Genomic DNA, 23735 nt, shown 5'->3' with positions numbered 1-23735 from the left:
ATACATTTCCAATCACAGCTGAAGAGATTCTTATGGAATTGGGGGAGAAACGCTGTAGTGATTATGCAGACTGCAATATTGAATTGGCTCAGCCTTGGATGTGGGATGCCCAGGGCCATAAGTTTTACAGTTAAATTGCTTAGGCGAGCCAATCTTGGCGTTCAGCAAAACTGAATTCACTCAACGTTTATTTCATTTCTTCTCCGCTCGCAGAAATTCCGTACCTTCCTATCGTGACCATATTAAGTTCTTCAGAACTATTACCAAAGTTTAGAAAGCTGATTTTTTTTTTTAAGCCAAGAAGCTGCTAAAATTCTAGACTGCTCTATTTTTGGACCAGGGGTATTTTAGCTGCATTGATGTAACTGAATCGAAAACTTTGTACAGTAGTACCTCTAGATACGAGTTTAATTCGTTCCAGAAGGGTGCTTGTATGTCGAACAACTCGTATCTGGAACAAATGGCTTTAGACTTTGTTTTTCCCCTCCGAGATAACCAGAAGCAAGGATTCTTGCGCCACCTAGTGGACGCTCGGCTCGTATCCCGAATTTGAGCTCGGGTCTCGAAAAGAAATTTCTCTCCCCTCGTGGCTCGTATCTTGGAATACTCGCATGTGGAGCAGCTCGTATCTAGAGGTACTACTGTACATCTCTATTGTCAATTGGCAAGTGTGGTTATTATGACTCAAGTGCCGTATTTTAACTTTCATGTTCAAAACGAGAGTGAGCAAAAGAGAGGGGAGAGCCAATAATCCAGTATATTATAATATCAAAGCAGGTTATAATTTGATCGTCTTTTAGTTCACGGACGAAAAAGGAGTACAAAAACTGACACTATCCATGGCCTATTCCACAACTGCCCACCCATTCACACATTCATCATGGATCGTGCCCTTTGAAAACATACCTAGTGCAAAATCCAGCTGTTGCCAGCTGCCCACATTTTTACAGCGGTTAAAAAGTATTGGCCCATCTCTACATGGGTCTTATGATATGGCTAAAGAAAACGGCATTTTGTTGCTGATTTTTCAGGAAAAAGAGATGACACCTCTTTCGGTCAAACAGTCCAATTGCCCATACATTGTATTCAGAAGTCTTGTTTGTTTGTACGTTTGAATAAATAATATCTGCAAAACTTAATGCCAGAGTAGTCATTCTGGAAATTCAACCTAGCGGGACAAAATTAGAATATATTTGCTCTGCAACTAGTAGACCAACATTAAAGCTGAAGTAATTTTAAGTTAAGGTACTGGATTTGATTCACTGATATTACTCTAATGATAACAATAGCACAGAATGCTTAAATCTCAGGATGTTTACACTTTTGCACAATTACAAAGCTTTAACACTAGCTCGTGTAGCTGTGACCTGGTCTCATTTTGGACCTCTGCCTGGTTGTAGCCATTTCCTTCAAGGTCATGTCTGTCTAGGTGGCTCCAGGTCAAGAGTACATAATTTAAACTGGAGTGAGAGAGAGAAAGTTGCGGAATTATTTACAGCCTCAAATGCCGGAGTAACTATGTTTTTGCAATAACAGATATGAGACGCCACAATTTTGTCTAATGGCTAGAGAGACTGTCCACCATTTTAAGGAGGTGTAAGCCTTTTCTAAATGCTTTGTGAACACTAAGCATTGTCCTTATTCTGTAATGGACAGAGTTCCAAACACTTGGAAATTAAATAGTTGATTTCTAACTTTTTAAAAAAAAAAAAATAGTCAGAAATTAGTTTGTAGGCTGTAGCTTAGTGTAAGCCATGTCTGGATCATAGTTTGTGCATCACAGTTAGAGCTTGATTAACATTTGCATGTATTATGACTGAAAAGCTGGAATTTGCCATTATTGACACAAGACACCACTGAGATATTGGCATGAATTTGTCACTTTTCATGGTGTGTAGCCAACCTCTGTTTTTTTCTAGATTAATAAAAATCACTCTCTAAAGCCTCCTTGTCAATCGATAAGCCTAACTTTTTAAATATGAGATTGGGCTGTGAAGGCTTTCTGAAGCTTGGGGCGAAATTTTTCAATTGTCCTGGTTAACCCTGGTAACACTCACCAGAAAGCTACAGAAAGAAAATTATACAGGTTTCTGGCAGAAAGAGAGACCATTCAAATGTTTATGGAAATTCCTGATCATCCAGGTCATGATAGGACTTTTCTTCATTTTTTAAAAAAAATTCCCTCGAAAATGTTTCACTCCTCATATAAGAAACTTCTTCAGTTCTGAACTGAATTCTGCAGAAGTTTCTTGGTTGAGAAGCAAAACATTTACAAGGGGGGGAAACCCCCCCAAGAAAACCCAGTTGCCTTTTGGGAAAACACATTGGGAAGACCATTCAAATGCTGCGTTTATATATAGATATATATTCATAAAACTCATTGTCTTTGACACAATTATTTGATTGGAAGATTCCATTACAAACATAGGTGAGCTCTATAATGATAAGAAAGCCATTCCCAAACTAGTGTCTTCCTCTACAGTGGGGAGGGCACCAGGATGGGAGGCTTCTCTTTAAAGATTTGTAATTCCAGAATAATATTCTTTCTATAAAAATAGGACGTTTCCACTGTTATTTTTTCCAAAATAAATAAGCTTTCGTTTATTAAGAGCTGGTGTCAATGCTAAACAAAATACATGTCTTCCAGAAAAGAAACATTCTAGTAAACTCTTCTTTGTTTTTCTTCTTCTTTGATTTACTAAAATACAAGTGGACTTGTTTAAAATACATTATTTCTCTCTCTCTCTTAATTACATATTTTGCCTTGATTTGTGGCCATCATTCTCCATCATTATATATAAAAATGAAGAGGCAAAAATCTCCGGAACATTTAAAAATTTATTAAAAATTACTAAAATTAACTAAGCTTTCGTTAGTTTTCTACTAACGTCGTCAGAGTATTAAAATCCCCATTGAAGACAGCTAAATAGAGGAGGGAAGGAAGGGTGTAGGCCTGTGACATGGGCAATGAGTTAAGTGAGCAGCATTATATAGAATCAGCTGTCTTCAATGGGGATTTTAACACTCTGATGACGTTAGTAAAGGACTGACGAAAGCTTAGTTAATTTTAATTACAGTATTTTTAATAAATTTTTAAACGTTCTGGAGATTGTAATGGATGTTGCTTCTTCATTTATAAATACACCCGGAACTCGCATTTTTAGGACAATTCTATATATATATATAAAGGATAATATAGTCCTATATATATAGTCCTATATATATATATACTCCTAATATAGTCCTATATATACGGTATATACTCCTATACATATATAGGAGTCCGGCCACAATCTTGGCTGTTTTTGTTTTAAGGGAAAATACTTGACAATGAATAAAGAAATATATTCATCATATATCTTCTTTCTAATAAATAAAAATAATTTAAAATGCTAGAGACTATACATGACTGTTTTTATTATGTTCATATATAAATGAAATAGTTTCCAAAATACATGGAAGCAAATATTAAAGGCAGACAAACAAAAAAAATCTGTCTACTGTACTTTTCCGCCCGACCCTTGCTTTTTCATTGCATTATTTCCCCACCAAAAGTTCAGCATGAAAGAGGAATAAATGTTATATCACCGTTCACGAAGTCCGTCAGGTCCTTTTTTCGCTCTTTCTATATATTTTTTTTTGTATTTTTTTTTTATTTTAAAAAAAAACACCCCACATTGTCCTGTCCTAGGAGTCAACATTCATCTTCGACTTCTCTGATTGGTGGAATCAAGCTGCTTGTAGACTTATATTGATTGATATGATTGGCCACGTGGGTGGTCATGGGCTTGATTTGAATGTTTCTGGGATAGGCGTTTTCCGATTCATCTGTAAACCATTTCTTTTCTGCTAAAGAGTAGAAACACGGGGAGAGAGGGAGAGAGAAGGAAACGAGAAGCTTTGTTAGTGCCATGCCAAAAGCAGTTGAGAAAAGTGGATTTTAGCCTATGTAGCGAAGGTGTTTCAAAGCAATCAAAGAGGAAGCAAACTTTGACTAAGGACTAGCACCGAAGAGTGGTAGGTTTCATAAAACCTGAGAACATTGGTTAGATCGGTGATGGCGAACCTTTTTTCCTTCGGGTGCCGAAAGAGTGTGCGCGTACTACACTATCATGCATGTGCAAGTGCCCACACCCATAATTCAATGCTTGGGGAGGGCGAAAACAGCTTCCCCCACCAGTGTTCCCTCTAATTTTTTTTTTGGGGGGGGGCGGAAAAGTATAGTGTCTGAGCGGCAGTCCCTTCGGGACTGGGCGGCACAGAAATAATAAATAAACAAACAAACAAACAAATAAAAAACCCACCCTGTTTTGCCTCAGAGAATTTCAAAATAAAACACTGTACTGTGTGTCTATAACAGTGAGCTCATAATAGGGCAACTCTATCAATATCAAAATGCCACTTCAATAGTTGAGCTAGTTTCAAACTAGATTTTGATTTTCTTTCTCTCTTCCTTACTCCCATTCTTTTTGTTTCTCTTTTCCTTCCTCTCTTTTTTCTATCTGTTTCTCTCTCTTCCTCTCTCTCTCCTTCCCTCTCACTCTTTCCCTCTCGGCTTCTGGGCAGGTTTGGAAAACTCTGAGTTGATGATGATTTTTAAGTGAGCGATTGCTCACTGCTCAGCTTAGAGGGAACTGTGTCCCCCACTCCACGGAGGATGGAAATGGCCTGTTTCCCAACTTCTGGGGGGCCCAGTAGGCTTGGGTTTCTCCCTCCCCAGGCTCCAAAGGCTTCCCTGGAGCTGGAGGAGGGTATAAACACCCTCCTCCATCCCCCTGGAGCTTCTCGGGAAGCCAAAAACGCCCTCCCAGAGCCTCTGTGTGAACCAAAAATCAGCTGGTCGGCACGTACAGGCACATTGGAGTTGAGCTAGGGCAATGGCTTGCGTGCCAGCAGATATGGCTCCATGTGACACCCGTCCCATAGGTTCACCATCACGGGATTAGATGAAAGGATGAAAAGTTTGCTGGATTGAAGGCAAAGAGTTAAAAGAAAAAAAAGAGCAGGCAAGAGGCTGACTTATTTATGGAAAGTGACCACCTTCTGGAAGTGAGCCTCTTACTCAATTAGTGATGTGCCCGGTGCTCCACTACCAGGAAAGTGCTAAACGGTTGAGATTAGGACAGGAATGCATTTGCTGCGCTAAAATTCCCCTGAAAAGAAATGAGCTCTTTGGGAATTTTCAAATATTATACTGCTGAGTATTGTAATCTTTTATTTTTACTTACTGGTGAGGATTTGCTTATTTGACATCCTTGGGTGGATGGAGTATAGTTGTTGATACTGGCAACATTTGGAAAGGGCCAGTGGGTGACCATAGGTTTGCTCTCATAAGGGGGAAAAAACCCCAACAACCCACGCCTGATTTTTGGGGAGAAATGGCCATGGAAAGCTATGCTTCATCCCAACTGAGTAGTATCTAATTATATTCCTTAGCATATGGTGGACCATACATTTATTCATTTGCATCCTACCTTTATTATTTTTAACAGAAAACTCAAGGCAGTGAACATATCCTATACTATTGTATTGTCCCCTATTCTATGCCATTTTTATTTCTCCCCTCCCTTCCCCTCCATACCATTCCATTCTAATTATTTCATATTCCACTCTGTTCCACTCCATTCCGCTCTATTCTATTCCATTCCATTCTATTCTAATTCCACTCTCTATTCTATTCCATTCCATTCTATTCCATTCCACTCTCTGTTCTATTCCATTCCATTCCATTCTAATTCCACTCTCTATTCTTATTCTACCCAATTCTATTCTGTTCTGTTCTAGTCCATTCCATGCCATGCCATTCTATTCTAATTCTACTTTTTATTCTATTCCATTCGATTCCATTCTAATTCCACTTTCTATTCTATTCTACTCCATTTTAATTCCACTCTCTATTCTTATTCCACCCTATTCTATTTTGTTCTGTTCCGTTCCATTCCATTCCATTCCACTCTCTATTCTTATTCCACTCTATTCTATTCCATTTCATTCCACTCTCTATTCTTATTCTACCCAATTCTGTTCTACTCCATTCCATTCCTTTCCATGCCATGCCATTCTATTCTAATTCTACTCTATTCTATTCCATTCCATTCCATTCCACTCTCTATTCTTATTCCACTCTATTCTGTTCTGTTTCTATTCTATTCTATTCTATTCTATTCTGTTCCATTCCATTCTATTCCTATTCGGTTCTCATATACATATACATATATGTGTGTGTCTGCATGTCTGTCTGTCTGTTTGTCTCTCTCTCTCTCTTTCTCTCTGTATGTGTGTGTGTGTAGGAAATGTGTAAGAATTGGCACCACCATCACCGCCCCAAAACTCCATCCCCAAATATTAATTGTAACACGAGTTGGAACAGATTTACTGATTAACAGAGGGACAAGTGATAGAGAACCAGAAATTGCCTGGTTTTCCCCATGCCTGGAAGCGAACAACAACAATAGAGCCTTGGTGGTGCAGTGGTTAGAGTGCAGTATTTCAAGCTGCTTCTGCTGAGCGCTGGCTGTCGTTCACCAGTTCAAATCTCACCACCGGCTCAAGGTTGACTCAGCCTTCCATCCATCCGAGGTGGGTAAAACGAGGAGCCAGATTGTTGGGGGCGATATACTTACCGTATATACTCGAGTATAAGCCGACCCGAGTATAAGCCGAGGCACCAATTTTTGCCACAAAAACTGTGAAAACTTATTGACCCGAGTATAAGCCGAGGTTAGAAAATGCAGTGGCTACTGGTAACTTATAAAAATAGAAACCAATAAAATTACATTAATTGAGACATGTTTTAGAATATTTATTTTAAAGAAAACCAGTAAACTAGCTTTAAGCGATCAAGAGATGAATGGGTGAATGAATGGACGGAGGGTGGGAAGGAAGGAAGGAAAGAGGGAAGGGACAGGAACAGAGGAAGGAAGCAAGGAAACTTATGAAAGGGGAGAGTAAGAGAGGAATGAGTGAAGGGAGGGAGGGAGGGAAGAAGGTGGGAAGGAGAAAGAGAAGAAGAAATAGAGGAAGGGAAGGTAAAAGAGAGAAAGAAAAAGAGAAAGAAAGAAAGAAAGAAAGAAAGAAAGAAAGGGGGAAGGGACAGGAACAGAGGAAGGAAGCAAGGAAACTTATGAAAGGGGAGAGTAAGAGAGGAATGAGTGAAGGGAGGGAGGGAAGAAGGTGGGAAGGAGAAAGAAAAGAAGAAATAGAGGAAGGGAAGGTAAAAGAGAGAAAGAAAAAGAGAAAGAAAGAAAGAAAGAAAGAAAGGGGGAAGGGACAGGAACAGAGGAAGGAAGCAAGGAAACCTATGAAAGGGGAGAGTAAGAGAGGAATGAGTGAAGGGAGGGAGGGAAGAAGGTGGGAAGGAGAAAGAAAAGAAGAAATAGAGGAAGGGAAGGTAAAAGAGAGAAAGAAAAAGAGCAAGCAAGAAAGCAAGAAAGCAAGAAAGGGGGAAGGGACAGGAACAGAGGAAGGAAGCAAGGAAACCTATGAAAGGGGAGAGTAAGAGAGGAATGAGTGAAGGGAGGGAGGGAGGGAAGAAGGTGGGAAGGAGAAAGAAAAGAAGAAATAGAGGAAGGGAAGGTAAAAGAGAGAAAGAAAAAGAGCAAGCAAGAAAGCAAGAAAGGGGGAAGGGACAGGAACAGAGGAAGGAAGCAAGGAAACCTATGAAAGGGGAGAGTAAGAAAGGAATGAGTGAAGGGAGGGAGGGAGGGAGGGAAGAAGGTGGGAAGGAGAAAGAAAAGAAGAAATAGAGGAAGGGAAGGTAAAAGAGAGAAAGAAAAAGAGCAAGAAAGAAAGAAAGGGGGAAGGGACAGGAACAGAGGAAGGAAGCAAGGAAACCTATGAAAGGGGAGAGTAAGAGAGGAATGAGTGAAGGGAGGGAGGGAAGAAGGTGGGAAGGAGAAAGAAAAGAAGAAATAGAGGAAGGGAAGGTAAAAGAGAGAAAGAAAAAGAGCAAGAAAGAAAGAAAGAAAGGCAACTTCAAAGAAAGGCTCACTGAGCATCTCTCACTCTCTCTCTCTTTCTCTCCCTCTTTCTCTTTCTCTCCCCCTCTTTCTCTCACTCTCTCTTTCTCACTTTCTCTCTATCTCAGTGTTTCCCAACCTTTTTTGAGCCGCGGCCGTTAGCCCGGCTGATTTTTCCCTGCTGCCGTTTTCGCGCAAAACTGTCCTGGATTCCCGGATCGCTCGCTTCTCCGGCATCGCGCCTTTTCAATGCCGTCACAGGGGCGCGTCAGCGGCTTCCGGAGCACAGGGAAGGGCTTAAGCCGCCGTCTTTTCCCCGTGGGAGCGCCAGACCTCTTGTCTGCCCGGCCCAAGGCACGAAATCGCTGCTTATGCCAGGCGGCTCGCCTGGAACACAAGCAATGCCGCCTGGCATAAGCAGCGATTTCGTGCCTCGGGCCGGGCAGACAAGAGGTCTGGCGCGTCAGAGGGGCGCGTCAGCGGCGGGACCCGGCCGCCCCCTCCCCCACGTAGAAGCCAAGCCCCCCCCAGCCGAGCCTGGTGGCAAGCTCGCCCCAAACCCCCGGAGATCGAGCGCACGAAGAGGCATCTCTCGCCTTCTGCCGCGGCGGAGGAAGGCGAATGCAGCTTGGAAGCTGGGAGGGGGGGGGCAGAAGAGCTTCCAAGCCGCATTCGCCTTCCTCCGCCGCGGCAGAAGGCGAGAGATGCCTCTTCGTGCACTCGATCTCCGGGAGTTGGGGGCGAGCTTGCCACCAGGCTCGGCTGGGGGGGGGGCTTGGCTTCTACGTGGGGGGGGGCGGCCGGGTCCGGCTCCCGCCGCTGACGCACCCCTCTGACGGCGTTTGGCGGCTTCCCCGTGAAAGCGCCAGACCTCTTGTCTGCCCGGCCCGAGGCACGAAACCGCTGTTTATGCCGGGCGGCTCGCCTGGAACACAAGCAATGCCGCCTGGCATAAGCAGCGATTTCGTGCCTCGGGCCGGGCAGACAAGAGGTCTGGTGCGTCAGAGGGGCACGTCAGCGGCGGGAGCCGGACCCGGCCGCCCCCCCCCAACGTAGAAGCCAAGCCCCCCCCAGCCGAGCCTGGTGGCAAGCTTCCGCCCCCCTCCCAGCTTCCAAACCGCATTCGCCTTCCTCCGCCGCTGCTGGGCTGCGCGTGGCGGGAGAAGCCCGGACAACGCCGGAGCGCTTTCCCGTTGCGCCTTCCAAAGCAGCGCTGGGCGAAAGAGAGCCTTCCTCCGCCGCCGCCAGCCGCGGTTCCGAGTGGGGCTGCACCCTCTCTCTCTTCTTCCCCGCGACTGCCCCGATGGCGTGCGAGGGGAAAAAGGCGAGGGGAAGCCGGCAAGGTGGGGGGGGACTCGTGAAGCAGGAATCCACCCCCCGACCTCACCATCGCCTTTTCCCCCCTCGCACGCCATCGGAGCAGTTGGCTGGCGCCTTTGCTGGAGCCAGGGAAGGGAAGGCACCTGCAAGAAGACTGAAGCTCCAGCTCTAAGAGCAAAGGCAAAGGGCTGGCGTCTTTGCTAGAGCTGGGGAGGAGGCAACTGCCCCACTCTTGCCACAGCCGCTTCGGTTGGAGCGCCCTTTGCCGCCGCACTTTGCCCTTTCCCACACCCGCCCAAGCCAGCAATGTCTGACAGGCTCCCGCGGTGCACCCTCTTGTGGTGATCCGGCGCCCTCTTGTGGTGACCCGAGTATAAGCCGAGGTCGGGTTTTTCAGCCCATTTTTGGGGCTGAAAAACTCGGCTTATACTTGAGTATATACGGTACTCGCTTAGAGAGGGCTGCAAAGCACTGTGCAGCGGTATATAAGTCTAAGTGATATTGCTATTGCTAAAAACAACAACAAAATCAGTTAAAGGTGATAGTATGGGCAAGGGAGAAAAAGACTAAGCCAATTTTGAAATCAATGAAAAAGATATCCTTTAGGTGGGAACAGAAAGGTTGAGTTGGGCCCTTTGCTTTGGCTTTCAATATGTTGCCAGCATCACCAGCATTCTCCAACCAGGTTGCCCATAAGGGGCCATTTTTCAGCCTCGGCCATTGTCTAATCCAGTGTTTCCCAACCTTGGCAACTTGAAGATATTTGGACTTCAACTCCCAGAATTCCCCAGCCAGCATTCGCTGGCTGGGGAATTCTGGGAGTTGAAGTCCAAATATCTTCAAGTTGCCAAGGTTGGGAAACACTGGAATTAACTGCTTAGGAAGGAACACCTTTGTGGCTTCTACCCAAGACATTGTTAAGGAAGAAACAGACAGGGTAGCAGCCAATCCAATGATTTAATCCGCCTGACATTTACCGAAATCTTTCCCTGACATATTGACTGATTTTGTAACCAGAACTGGCTGTTAACTTCTGCAAGGTTTTCATCAAGCTACGTAAGTGAGAAATTTAAATGACACGTAGAGGTTTTTACCCCTCTGCATTTCGTTACCAGTCAATTTTATTTTGCTGGTGGGTGTCTTTACTTCTCTATCTCCCTTTCCATCACAAATGCAGGTGTTCCTAAATACCTTTGTCTCTAAATAAGTTTGTTCTGAATTTGTCGCGTGAAATTTAAGTGCCCTAAATTATTCTTCCTGACAAAATGATAAAGTTACAGTCTGTTCTAAGATTATAATCTACAACGTGGCAGATTCCAACGGTGTCTTTCTATATTCATTTATCTTTTTTTTTTTTTTGGTCAACCAATATTTTTTTTTACGCATATACAACCATATATCTTTTAAAGTCATCAGAACATTTGAATAGTTCATGAGGCTTGGGAAGGAAGCAAGGTTGCAGGGGAGGGATTGGGGGAATATATTCCAGGGAAACTGCACAAACTTCAGAAACGATTTCAGCTCCATCTCAAAAGCATTCAGTTCAAGTATGACGCACCGACCATTATGCATTTGTGGAAACCAATTTCGCCTGAGCTACGCTTAAGCTGGCTTCTCTGAGATGTGTTCAAAATGTGACAGTTCGCCTGTTTTACAAGCCTGGTGTGTTCACACAAACGCTTTGTAATTTAAAATGAAAGAAACAAACGGAAACAAGCCTGCGTTGAATCTCTGTTTCTTTTATCAGGCTGGTGTTTTGCCAGAACTGTTGTCTTAAACGCTTTGCTTCACATAAAGGAGACTTTGGAGCAGATACCTGGGAATCTGGGAGGCAATGGAAGTTTTAGACTAACAGGAGAAGACCCCAAATTGCATTCATTCTTCCTAATCCCCAAAACTCAAACTACCTTTCAGCCCAACCAACGCAGCTGGAAAAAATAGGAGAAAAGGGGGCAAGCTACTTGGACCTCCTGAATCAAAGATCAAATATAAATCAAAGAACAACAACAATGAGTTGGAAGGGACCTTGAAAGTCTTCTAGTCCAACCCCCATCTTAGGCAGGAAACCCTACACTACCTCAGACAGATGGCTATCCAACATCTTCTTAAAAACTTCCAGTGTTGGAGCATTCACAACTCCGAGTCTTCGGAGAGGGGCGGCATACAAGTCTAATAAATTATTATTATTATTATTATTATTATTATTATTATTATTATTATTGTGTCAGTACAACACAGCAAACGAGATCACTATGCTGGATTTCGTATTTCATCACCAGTCGGGCGCTTCCCAAGCACCTAGGACTGCGTGATGTAGCAGCAAATTATGTTTGCCGATCCCAGTAAAGTGGCCTTTTGCAATTGACAGATGGAGATTTTGTCAATTCCGATGGTTTTCAAATGTCCGCTGAGATCCTTTGGCACTGCGCCCAGCGTGCCAAGTACCACTGGGACCACTTTCACAGGCTTATGCCAGAGTCGTAGCAGCTCGATTTTTCGATCTTTGTATTTCACTAATTTCTCTAGCTGCTTCTCCTCAATTCTGCTGTCCCCTGGGATTGCAATGTCGATGATCCATACTTATTTTTTCTCCATGATCACAATGTCTGGTGTGTTATGCTTCAGAATTCGGTTAGTCTGAAGTCGGAAGTCCCACAGTAGTTTTGCTTGCTCATTTTCGACCACTTTTTCGGGCTTACCAGTTCTTTGCCACTGGTAAATGGTAGTTCCGGCACAAGTTCCAGTGGATCATCTGTGCCACAGCATCATGTCTATGCTTGTAGTCAGTCTGTGCGATCTTTTTGCAGCAACTGAGTATGTGATCGATTGTTTCATCTGTTTCTTTACAGAGTCTGCACTTTGGATCGTCTGTTGATTTTTCAATTCTGGCTTTGACAGCATTTGTTCTAATGGCCTGTTCTTGTGCCGCCAGTATTATTATTATTATTATTATTATTATTATTATTATTATTATTATTATTATTATTATTCTGGAGGCAAGCTGTTCCACTGGTTAATTGTTCTAACTGTCAGGACATTTCTCCTTAGTTCTAAGTTGCTTCTCTCCTTGTTCAGCTTCCACCCATTGCTTCTTGTTCTACCTTCAGGTGCTTTGGAGAATAGGTTGACTCCTTCTTCTTTGTGATAACCCCTGAGATATTGGAAGGCTTCTATCATGCCTCCCCTGGTCCTTCTCTTCATTAAACTAGCCATGCCCAGTTCCTGCAACCATTCTTCATATGTTTTAGACTCTAATCCCATAATCATCTTTGTCGCTCTTCTCGGCACTTTTTCTAGAGTCTCAACATCCTTTTTGCATCGTGGCAACCAAAACTGGATGCAGTATTCCAAGTGTGGCCTTAACAAGACCTTATAAATTGGCATTAGGATGTGTTATTGGAGTGTTCCCTTTATTTTTTTGAGCAGTATACTTGTACTTATACAGTGGTACCTCTACATACGAACTTAATTCGTTCCATGACCAGTTTCTTAAGCAGAAAGGTTTGTAAGAAGAAGCCATTTTTCCCATAGGAATCAATGTAAAAGCAAATAATTTGTGTGATTGGTGAAACCACAGGGAGGGTGGAGGCCCTGTTTCCTCCCAAGAGATTACTAGAGAGACCCCATGGAGGCTTCTCACCACCTTTTCCGGCCATTTCCTCCCAGTAGATTCCTAGAGAGGACCCACGGAGGCTTCTCCCCACCTTTTCCGGCCCTATTTCATCCCAGGAGATTCCTAGAGAGCCCCCATGGAGGCTTCTCCCCACCTTTTCCGGCCATTTCCTCCCAGGAGATTCCTAGAGAGGCCCCATGGAGGCTTCTCTCTGCCTTTTCCGGTTACAGTTTCAGAGGCTCAGGTTTGTAAGTGGAAAATGGTTCTTGAGAAGAGGCCAAAAAATCTTGAATACCCGGTTCTTATCTAGAAAAGTTCGTAAGTAGAAGTGTTCTTAGGTAGAGGTACCACTGAATGTAGCTTTTTCTAAGCTTTTTTTCCCCAGCCCCAATGAGGTGCTAACAATCTTCCCAGCTCTTACTGGCTTGCAAGCTTTTTCATTGCTACTCTCTCTGATGGTTTTTTTCAACCCAAAGTCTTTGCAGGCTTTTTTTCATTGCTGCTCTCTCAGAGTAAGGTTTTTTTCAGCCATAACCAGGGAATAAAATAATGTGCTGAAGCTGACCAGACTAAGGATGCTAGCCAGATTAATACCTGATAGGCAGATTCCTCATCCCTCCCCTATTTTCCTCCCCCAAAACTAAGGTGTGTCTTATACAGTAGTACCTCTAGATACAAGCTGCTCCACATGCGAGTATTCCAAGATACGAGCCACGAGGGGAGAGAAATTTCTTTTCGAGACCCGAGCTCAAATTCGGGATACGAGCCGAGCATCCACTAGGTGGCGCAAGAATCCTTGCTTCTGGTTATCTCGGAGGGGAAAAACAAAGTCTAACGCCATTTGTTCCAGATACGAGTTGTTCGACATACAAGCTCCCTTCTGGAACGAATTAAACTCGTATCTAGAGGTACTACTGTATTCTGAAAAATCCCTTTCACAATTGCTACTATTGAGTCAGGATTCACCTAATCTGCAACTGTACATTTGATTTGAGAATAGGTCAATCTCCTCTTCTTTGTGGCACTTTGCGGATCACTGCTATCATGTCACTCCTAGACTCCCCCCCCCCCACTGGACTAGACATACCCAATTCCAGCAACCTTTCTTCATATATTCTAGCCTCCAGTCCCCTAATCATTTATGTTGCTCTTCTCTTTGTTGAGATTGCTGTAGACTTTCCCCAGTGCCCGGTCCTCTCTAAGAAGTTCAGGGAAAGCTAATTCCTTTTGAAAACTATGTTGAAGTAACCCCAAGCTTCTCTTTAGTCTTTTACCAGTCACACCTGGAAAGGTGATGACCACACGATGCCAACTTCTGGCTGAGCTCTCCTTTGAAGATGCTTTAGGTGTCTTTGAGATAAGGTCCAATCAGATCAGGCATTCAGAGTTAAGGAGTAGCTCATAGTGCTAGCTCAGAGCAATGGGGATGCCTCGAGAAGTTATCTTCCAGGGCAGGGGTATCAAACTCAAGGCCCGAGGGTAGGGTCCAGCCCATGGGGTACTCACATCTGGCCTGCAGACAGTGAAGGCTCCACCAGTGAGGCTCCACCCACCTGCCCGGACACCACCATTTGGGTTCTTTTACCCTCTGTGCATGCACAAAGTGTTCTGTGAAGGCGACGAACCACAGGCACGGAGGAACTGGGAGCACTTCACCCCTGAATCATGCATTGACTAACCCAAGTCTCCAACCTTACTGATTAATGACACCAAGTTGTCAATGTTGCCCAGAGTCTCCGTCAAACGATAACAACAAATCCCTTTAAACTCACAGGAAACGTAAGAATGAATTAAACACTGATTTCCAACTGTAAACAGACAAAACTCAATTAACGCAAACATAATTATAATGCTCACAGTTCAGACAAAGAGACAGAGTCCGCATCTTAATCAATTCCTTCTCTGGATCAACACCCGCATATAATCACACTCCTCAAGTGTCGCACACTAGAACCGTCACGTACTCACATTCTCATGCCCCTCAAGAACCAGACCCCCCTATAAAACAACTTATCTGTACCCTATTTTCTCTGCAAAGCTCTGTTAAGGGGAATAAATGAATAATAAATAAAATCTCCCTTCCTCGCAGCTGTCTGGATTTCATGTTGGATTTCTTCTTGAGTGAAATTCCTGCTTGGGCTGGAATCCCAAATTATTCTTCCGACAGTATGTCTCGGCGTTTAGAAGGTGTCATAAGACAATGATGGCGGACCTATGCACGGTTGCCACAGGAGGCACATGGAGCCATATCTACTGGCACATGAGACATTGTCCTAGCTCAGCTCCAACGTGCATGTGTGTGCTGGCCAGATGGTTTTTGGCTGGCACAGCGGTTCTGGGAGGACGTTTTTGGCTTCCAGAGAGCCTCCAGAGAAATGGGGTAGGGCGTTTTTACCCTCTCCTGGCTCCAGGGAAGCGTTTGGTGCCTGGGGAAGGCAAAATGTGAGCGTACTGGGCCCACCAGAAGTTGGGAAACAGGTCCTTTCTGGACTCCAGAGGGCCCCCTAGTGGTGGGGGAAGCTGTTTTCACCCTCCCCAGGCATTGAATTATCGGTGTGGGCACTCGCACATGTGCAATAGAACATGTGCCTGCTCTTTCGGCACACGAGGGAAAAAAGGTTCACCATCACTGGCTTAGGAGACCAATCAGCACCCAAAAGTGGGATTAATATTTATTTTATTTATTTATTTATTGGATTTGTATGCCGCCCCTCTCCAGAGACTCGGGGCGGCTAACAGCGACAATAAAACAGTGTACAATAGTAATTTGGTATTGATGATTAAAAATCAATTAATATAAAAACCAAACATACATACATACATACCATGCATAGAATTGTAAAGGCCTAGGGGGAAAGAGGATCTCAATTCCCCCATGCCTGGCGGCAGAGGTGGGTTTTAAGTAGCTTACGAAAGGCAAGGAGGGTGGGGGCAGTTCTAATCTCTGGGGGGAGTTGGTTCCAGAGGGCCGGGGCCGCCACAGAGAAGGCTCTTCCCCTGGGTCCCGCCTCCTTGCCCTTCTAAACTAGAATTGTACTTGCTGGTTCAAGACCGGAGACCGCCCTGCCCCTGATTTAAACTTCTTTCTCGTTGAGAATTTGGCTTCACAGAGGATAATTTCTGGCCCATCAGCCTTCCTAAACCAATAGATTAGCTGTAATCATCTCCCTTTTGAGCCCATTGTGGACTTCCCTCCCCGCTCTCCCCCCTCCCCGGTGCACTTTTCGACTCTCAAATGCACATGGAAAGCGCTTTCATACGAACACCCACTTCTTTAGTTGGTAGAAGCAGGATAAAGCATTCGCAAAGGGCGAGGTGGGGGAGAACAGGTCAAGGGGCCAAACCAGAAAAAGACTAGCATAATTTCACATCAGTTTCATCAATAGGAAAGGGAAGAAGGCTGGGGGTGGACATATACAGGGACAGGGGAGGGGACACAGACAAGGACAAGATGGAATCAAGGGGACATAATTTTATCCATCGTCTAAATAGCTAGTACAAAGACATGTGCCGCTGGAAATGCAAGCGAATGAAAATGTTTAGAAACAAAGGAATTATATATACCGTGTGTATATATATATGTTTGTGTGTGTGTACGTATGTATGTATGCATGTATGTAACATTCTTGCTGATAATGAAAGGATACTGGAGAGAGACTAGTACAGTAGTACCCCTAGATACGAGCATAATTCGTTCCATAAGGGAGCTTGTATCTCGAGGCAACTCGTATTCTGGAACAAATAACTTTTTTCCCCTCCGAGATAACCAAAAGCAAGGATTCTTGCGCCCCTAGTGGACGCTCAGCTCGTATCCCGAATTTGAGCTCGGGAGTAAAACAGAAATGTCTCTCCCCTCGTGGCTCGTATCTTGAAATACTCGCATGTAGAGCAGCTCGTATCTAGAGGTACTACTATATATTTTTCGACAGGAAAAAAACATGTATGTATGTATGTATGTATGTATGTATGTATGTATAAATGAAGAGGCAACAGCTATCGTGATCTCTGGAACATTTAAAATTTATTACTAAAATTACTAAGCTTTCATTAGTCCTCTACTACCTTCATCAGAGTACAGAGATATCTCATCTTGTGAACCCCTCTTCATACGAATTTTCATGATACGAACCCGGTGTTTAAGATTTTTTTGCCTCTTCTTCCGAACTATTTTTACCTTATGAACCCGAGCCGCCGCCGCCACTGGGATGCCCCACCTCCAGACTTCTGTTGCCAGCCAAAGCGCTGGGATTCCTCTGAGGCTCCCCTCGCTGGGAAACCCCACCTCCGGACTTTCGTTGCCAGCCGAAGCCCTGGGATTTCCCTGAGCCTCCCCTTGCTGGGATTCAAAGCAGCGCCGGCAAAAATAAAGGGAATCCCAGCAAGGGGAGCCTCGGGGAAATCCCAGCAATGCAAGAATGGGCACTTCAGCTGGCAATGGAAGTCTGGAGGTGGGGTGACTTTTGCGTTGGGGTTGCACGCATTATTTGCTTTTATATTGATTCCTATGGGGAAAATTGCTTCATCTTACGAACTTTTCTACTTACAAACCTGGTCATGGAACTAATTAAATTCGTAAGACGAGGTATCACTGTATTAAAATCCCCATTGAAGACATAGTTGATCTTATATAATGCTGCTCAATTGGCTCGTTCCCCGTGTCATAGGCCCACACCCTTCCCTCCCTCCTGCAGTTAGCTTTGTTGATGGCAACTTAGTCCTGCCAACATTGTTGTTGCTTCTTTCCCTTCTCAAGAGTGAAGGAAGGCTGTGGTCCTATGACGCGGGCAATGGGCAAATTGTGCAACATCATGTAAGATCAACTTTGTCTTCAATGGGGATTTTAATAGTCTGACGAAGTTAGTAGAGGACTAGCGAAAGCTAAGTCATTTTAGTAGTATTAAATAAATTGTAAACATTCCAGAGATCGTGATGGCTGTTGCCTCTTCATTTATAAATATACCGGAAACTCGCATTTTTAGGACAATTCTTGATGTGTTTGTGTGTGTGCATGTGTGCGTGTGTTTACAGGCAGACTCCCCAGGTTCAAATCCCGGTAAGAGTATGGCTAGCTAAAGAGAGCAAAATAGCTTGAAATAGATCTATACTAGTCTCCCTTCCTTTTCATTATCAGCAAAACTATGTTACACACACAAACACACACACACATAATAACATATATATAAATAAACTGAACAATGGCAACAGCTAAGCTAGTTTACTCAACGTTTAGAAGTTAGGCAGAAAGAATAAAAGCAGCAACACACCCAAAAACGGAGAGGGGAAAACCAAAAGAGAAGTCAACAAACAAATGAACAAAAATACAAATCAAAACTGAACGGAGGTTGGTAAGGTGGTCTTTAATGTGTCACATGTTTTCACCAGGACAAAAATTGGAGAAAGGAAGAAACAAAAACAAACAACAAACCCCATAGCGATTGTCTAGCTCATGCAGAACCAGTGGTGATCATACCTTGACCCATCCTATTCATCCTTGTGGCACTTTAGGAAGAGAAGTATATAAGCTACGTAAGTTTTCAGAAGGCATTTAAACCGTCACAGAGCACTTTAACTGGCACATCCTTGGTAGTTTTTGAGAAAATGCCTAATGGCAAAGTCAGTGTGGGGATAGGAGGGGCAGCTCTCGCACCCCCAAAAATGTATATATATATATATATACACATATATATATATGTATATACACACATATAAATATATACATATACATACACACACACGTGCATTAATTTAAGATTGGTAGAAGAGGACTGCAATACAGTGGTACCTCTACTTACGAACTTAATTCATTCCATGACCAGGTTCTTAAGTAGAAAAGTTTGTAAGAAGAAGCAATTTTTCCCATAGGAATCAATGTAAAAGCAAATAATGCGTGTGATTGGGGAAACCACAGGGAGGGTGGAGACCCTGTTTCCTCCCAGGAGATTCCTAGAGAGGCCCCACAGAGGCTTCTCCCCGCATTTTCTCGACCTGTTTCCTCCCAGGAGATTCCTAGAGGGGCCCCACGGAGGCTTCTCCCCGCCTTTTCTGGCCATGTTTCCTCTCAGGAGATTCCTAGAGAGGCCCCACGGAGGCTTCTCCCTGCCTTTTCCGGCCATGTTTCCTCTTAGGAGATTCCTAGAGAGGCCCCACAGAGGCTTCTCCCTGCTTTTTCCAGTTACAGTTTTGGAGGCTGTAAGTGGAAAATGGTTCTTGAGAAGAGGCAAAAAAAATCCTGAACACCCAGTTCTTATCTAGAAAAGTTCATAAGCAGAGGCATTCTTAGGTAGAGGTACCACTGTATTGCTTTCCAGTTAGGACTGGAACATGGATGCTTCCGAGGAGAGGAAGTATAGGAATTGGAGACGATTTCCAACAATCGCCTCTCCCAAATTGTCAAAACAAAAAAAGTAAGGAAGTGTTTGGGCATCGCCTTCATTGTGATGAAACCAGAGTTTGTCAGTAAAAGTGCTTGGCTTCGTTGTCAACTCACACAGCAAACTTTAAACCATCAGCATGCTTTTGGGAGAAGCAGAAAGGGAAGGGGAGGCCTACAGTAGCTAGAGACTTCTTCCTAGCTCTAATATATCACTTTCTAAAACACATGCGAGGCAAATAAACTAGCTCGCTTTACCAAAAGAAAAAGAAAGGAGGGAAGGGATTGTACGAGGGTCACCCAGAAAGTAATGCACCACAATTTTTTTCTTAGCCTACAAATGCGAAACTTTAGATATACATTATTTGAATTGTCAGGAGTGCGTGTGTAAATTTTGCGCTTCTTCAGACAGATGGCGTAGCTGCAGCAGTGTTTCCAAATGGGATCTGTAAGTGATGTACGTTACAAGCAGAGTGTTGTCATTGAATTTCTCACAGTGGAGAAAGAAACTGTTGGGAACATTCACAAACGTTTGTGTACAGTTGATGGAGAATCTGCAGTCGACAGAAGTACGGTTAGTCGCTGGGCACAGAGGGGGAGGCCATTAGAAGATTGTTTGGCAGAGCTCCAAGGGTACGTGACCAAGGGGTGGTACCAACAGGGCATACACGCCCTTGTGTCTCGTTGGAGGAAGACCATAGTCCGGGACGGAGATTACGTGGAAAAATAGGGAGTGTAGAAGAAGTTTCATTGTGTTCAATAAATAATTGTTGAAGGAAAAAATGTAGTGCACTACTTTCTGGGCAATCCTCGTAGAACTGCAAGAGATTTGCTTTTTCTGCACTGAAGGGTGTAAAAAGGTGGTACAGAATTTCAAACTGCAGCGCAGGTGGTTTTAAAAATGCAAGCTCGCCAGTTTGGGGTCCATTCCTACAAGTCGCCAATAAACGGATTGCAACAGCAGTTAGCTTGGCCGGGGTCTTTCCAAGCGGCGTTACAAAGCCGCCATGAATAAAATAAGTGCAGGAAGGAAATAGGTCTGGGATTTAGATATTTGCCCATGCCGAGAACTGTGAGATGTCAGAGTTCGTCATGTCTAAGTTTTGAGAACAGGATTTTATCAAATTCTGTCGTGGAAAATATCAGCATGTTGTAAGTAAGACTAAAGACCAAGACAGCCTCAAAAGAAGGGAAAAACCCCCCATGTCCCCAGGGGATTCTATTTATTGTGGCCTGCAAATATGCCTGTGGCAACAAGGGAAGAATTATGCGCCGTGATGGGCTCCTACAGGAACGGTCAGGAACGCAGCTCCGGTAGCAAAATTTGGAGCGCCGCCCAAGGGCACCCAAATTGCACTGAAAGATGTTGAAACAAAATGCATAAACCACACCCACGGTGTGGTAGTAAAAATTTTGGTAGCCCATCAATGTGGCAGTGTTGTTTGCACATGTACATGCCGCCAATAATGCAGCTGGATTAACTGGCAAGTAAGGAGCAAACTACGAAGCATCACCAACCTCCAGAAGTATGAGATCAAGTGGGCTGGTGGAAGGAATGCTAGGAGCCCTATTAAGAAACCTGTGCTACGATTCTGATAGAAGAGAGGATATGTAGCTCAGAGATGGACGGTGGGGTTCCTGCTGCACCCTGACCTTGGTGGGTTTCTTCCAGATGTTCCATTACCCAACTAAGTGACATCATCAGTGACAGAAGGGGATGGGTTTGTGGACAGGAGGAGGAGGAGGATTGTGAGATCTTTGGTGTTCTCTCTGAACTTGGTGGTTTTCTTCCAGATGTTCCATTACCCAACTAAGTGACATCATCAGTGACAGAAGGGGATGGGATTTGTGGACAGCTGTAGGAAGAGATGATGATGATAATGAGGAGGAGGAGGAGGAAGAGGGGGAGGGGGAGGGGGAGAATGGGGATTGTGAGATCTTTGGTGTTCTCTCTGAACTTGGCAGTTTTCTTGTAGATGTTCCATTACCCAACTAGGTAACATCATCAGTGATAGAAGGGGACGGGGTTTGTGGACAGGAGGAGGAGGAGGATTATGGTGTCCTAGGTGCTCTCCAAACTTTGGTTGCTTTCTTGCAGATGTTGCCTAGTTGGGTAATGAAACATCTGCAAGAAAACAACTACACTATGACTACATATGGACACCCATTGTTCTGGAAGTGAATTCTTTTTGAGTGAGAGAGAGAAAAACAAATGTTCAGCAGGGATCCAAAAACCAAAGATGTCTTCTGTGTTTGGAAATACTCACAAGGAGTGTTGAATTTAACACTTAGTTTAAACCCTCAATAGGGAAGTGAGATTTGGCAAATCTATTAAGAGTGGTTACCAAAGTAAAGACATATAAGGCAACCTGTTTGGTGGGTTCTTTTTTTAAGCTGTTAAAATCAGCTAGTACAGGTCACCCTTGACTTCTGACCACAATTGAACCCCAATTTTTTTGTTGTTAAGAGGGATGATTGTCAAGTGGACTTTCCCCCCATGTAATGATCTCTCTTGCCACAGTTGTTGAGTGAACGACTGATAGGTTGATAAGTTAATAGCACAGCTGTTTTGCTGGTCAGAAGATTGCCCAAAGGTGGAATCGTGTGTCCTTGGGACACAGCATCGGTTGTACGTATGTGGACCAGTTGCCAAACATCTGGATTTTGATCCCATGATTGTGGGGATGCTACAAAAGTCGTAAGTGTAAAGAATGGTCGCAAGTCACTTTTATATTATATGGGTATTAAAAGGAAGAAGGCAGTGTGATTAAGTTAACGTTGCTTTAGTGTAGGGGTCAGCAACCTGATGCTCTGGAGCTACATGCGGCTCTTTCATCCCTCTGCAGTGGCTCCCTGCCACCAGTTGGCACCACAATCTTGAGAGGAGCTTCCGAATGGGGTGGGAGAGCAGGGCGTGCCAAGAGGAAACTCTATGGCAGTGATGGAGAACCTATGGCACGGGTGCCATTGGTGGCACACACAGCTATATCTGCTGGCATATGTGCCGTTACTCTAGTTCAGCTCCAATGTGCATGTGTGCGCCAGCCAGCTGATTTTCGGTTCGCCCGGAGACTCTGGGAGAGCATTTTCAGCTTCCGGAGAGTTTTCAGGGGGATAGGGAGGGCCTTTTTGCCCCTGGAGTCTGGGGAGAGTAAAAAACGGGCCTATTAGGCCCACCAGAGTTTGGGGAATGGGCTGTTTCAGGACCCCAGAGGGCCTCCGGGAGGGAGGCCATTTTCACAGTGCATTGAATTATGGGTGTGGGCACTCGTGCATGAGTAATAGCACAGGCACCTGAGGGAAAAAAAGGTTCGCCATCACTGCTCTATGGCAAGAGGTGGGTTTTCCGGTGAGCTCCACAATGGATAGGGCTGTTGGTTAGGACTGGTACAGGAAAAAAGACGCCACGCTAGGCAGAGACTCTATGGTGGGGAAAACCAGACTTCGGGTCGGCTCCAGAATTGAACAGGGGGTTTCCAGTTAGGACTTTTGTGGCTATTTGAGTGTGTAAGGTTGCCGGCCCATTTTAGTGTAACAGCATGACTATGGGAAAGAACAGCCTTGAAAGATGGCGTTTAAGAGGTGACTTGATCAAAGTGTATAAAATCCTGCATGGGATAAAAAAGGTCGAGAGAGAAAAACTCTTTTCTCCATCACACTATACTAGGACAAGGGGGCCCTCCCTAAAGCTCATAGGTAAGAAAGTGAGGACAAATCAAGGGAAATATTTCTTCCCCAAGAGGGTAATTGATTTATGGAATTCACTTTCAGAAGAGGTTGTGACAGCTGTCAGCCTGGATAGCTTCAAGGCAGGATTAGACAGATTCATGGATGCCAAGGGTATCGGTGGTTATTGAAATGGATGTCCATGTGCCGCCTCTACGTTGGTTCAGGCAGGCAGGATTCCCTTGGGTACCATTTGTTGGGGGTCAAGGGAAAGGGAGGTCTTGCTTCTCTTTCTGCTCAAGATCCCCATGGACAATTGATGGGCCACTGTGTGACACAGAATGCTGGACTTGGTGGGCTTTGGCCTGATTCAGCATGGCTCTTCTTAGGTTCTCAACAACAATGGTGTGCAAGACACATGCTATCTGCAGTCCAAGAGGTGAATTTTCTCATCCCTATGGTAGGTTTCACTGAAGCTTGCAAAATTATTCTATCGGGAGAATCCCGACTTCATGTAGGTGATTGTGAAGTCTCTCTCTCTTTCTCTCTCCCCACTCCAACTCTTATATCTAGAGTTGACTTTTAAAAAAAAAACAACAATAACCCCCAAATCAATTATCTCGCTATAGAGGCAAAATTGTGGTGCTATTTTAGCGGTTCTCTCTTTATCGATCCGCTCTCGCATCATAAATGAGGTTTGGTCCATCTGCTCGGTTTGCTGTTGTGCTCAAAAGGGGTTTAACCATGGTATCGAAATGAAAATGACAACCACATGCACCACTGTCAAACATATGCCAAGTAGGTGTAT

General features: G+C 44.2%; 1 protein-coding gene across 3 annotated transcripts in view; it reads right to left on the bottom strand.

The window, feature by feature from the left end:
* Nucleotides 1-3397: 3397 nt before the first annotated feature.
* KCNMA1 (potassium calcium-activated channel subfamily M alpha 1) overlaps nucleotides 3398-23735 on the bottom strand; it is a 655726-nt gene continuing 635388 nt past the window's right edge. Inside the window, exons 28-29 of one of the 3 annotated variants that reach the window (XM_070752012.1) lie at nucleotides 18362-18390; nucleotides 3633-3846 (exon numbers count right to left, since the gene is read on the bottom strand). In XM_070752012.1, the coding sequence (XP_070608113.1) occupies nucleotides 3695-3846; nucleotides 18362-18390 (181 nt within the window). In that variant the 3' untranslated portion in view covers nucleotides 3633-3694. Of the gene's footprint in view, nucleotides 3850-18361; nucleotides 18391-23735 lie in introns of all 3 variants that reach the window. The other 2 variants (XM_070752010.1, XM_070752011.1) reach the window with 2 other exon arrangements.

Source organism: Erythrolamprus reginae, chromosome 5 (assembly GCF_031021105.1).
Source record: "Erythrolamprus reginae isolate rEryReg1 chromosome 5, rEryReg1.hap1, whole genome shotgun sequence".
Classification (NCBI taxonomy): domain Eukaryota; kingdom Metazoa; phylum Chordata; class Lepidosauria; order Squamata; family Dipsadidae; genus Erythrolamprus; species Erythrolamprus reginae.
The sequence above is the reverse complement of the archived record's forward strand: the minus strand, read 5'-3'. Positions and strand labels throughout refer to the sequence as shown.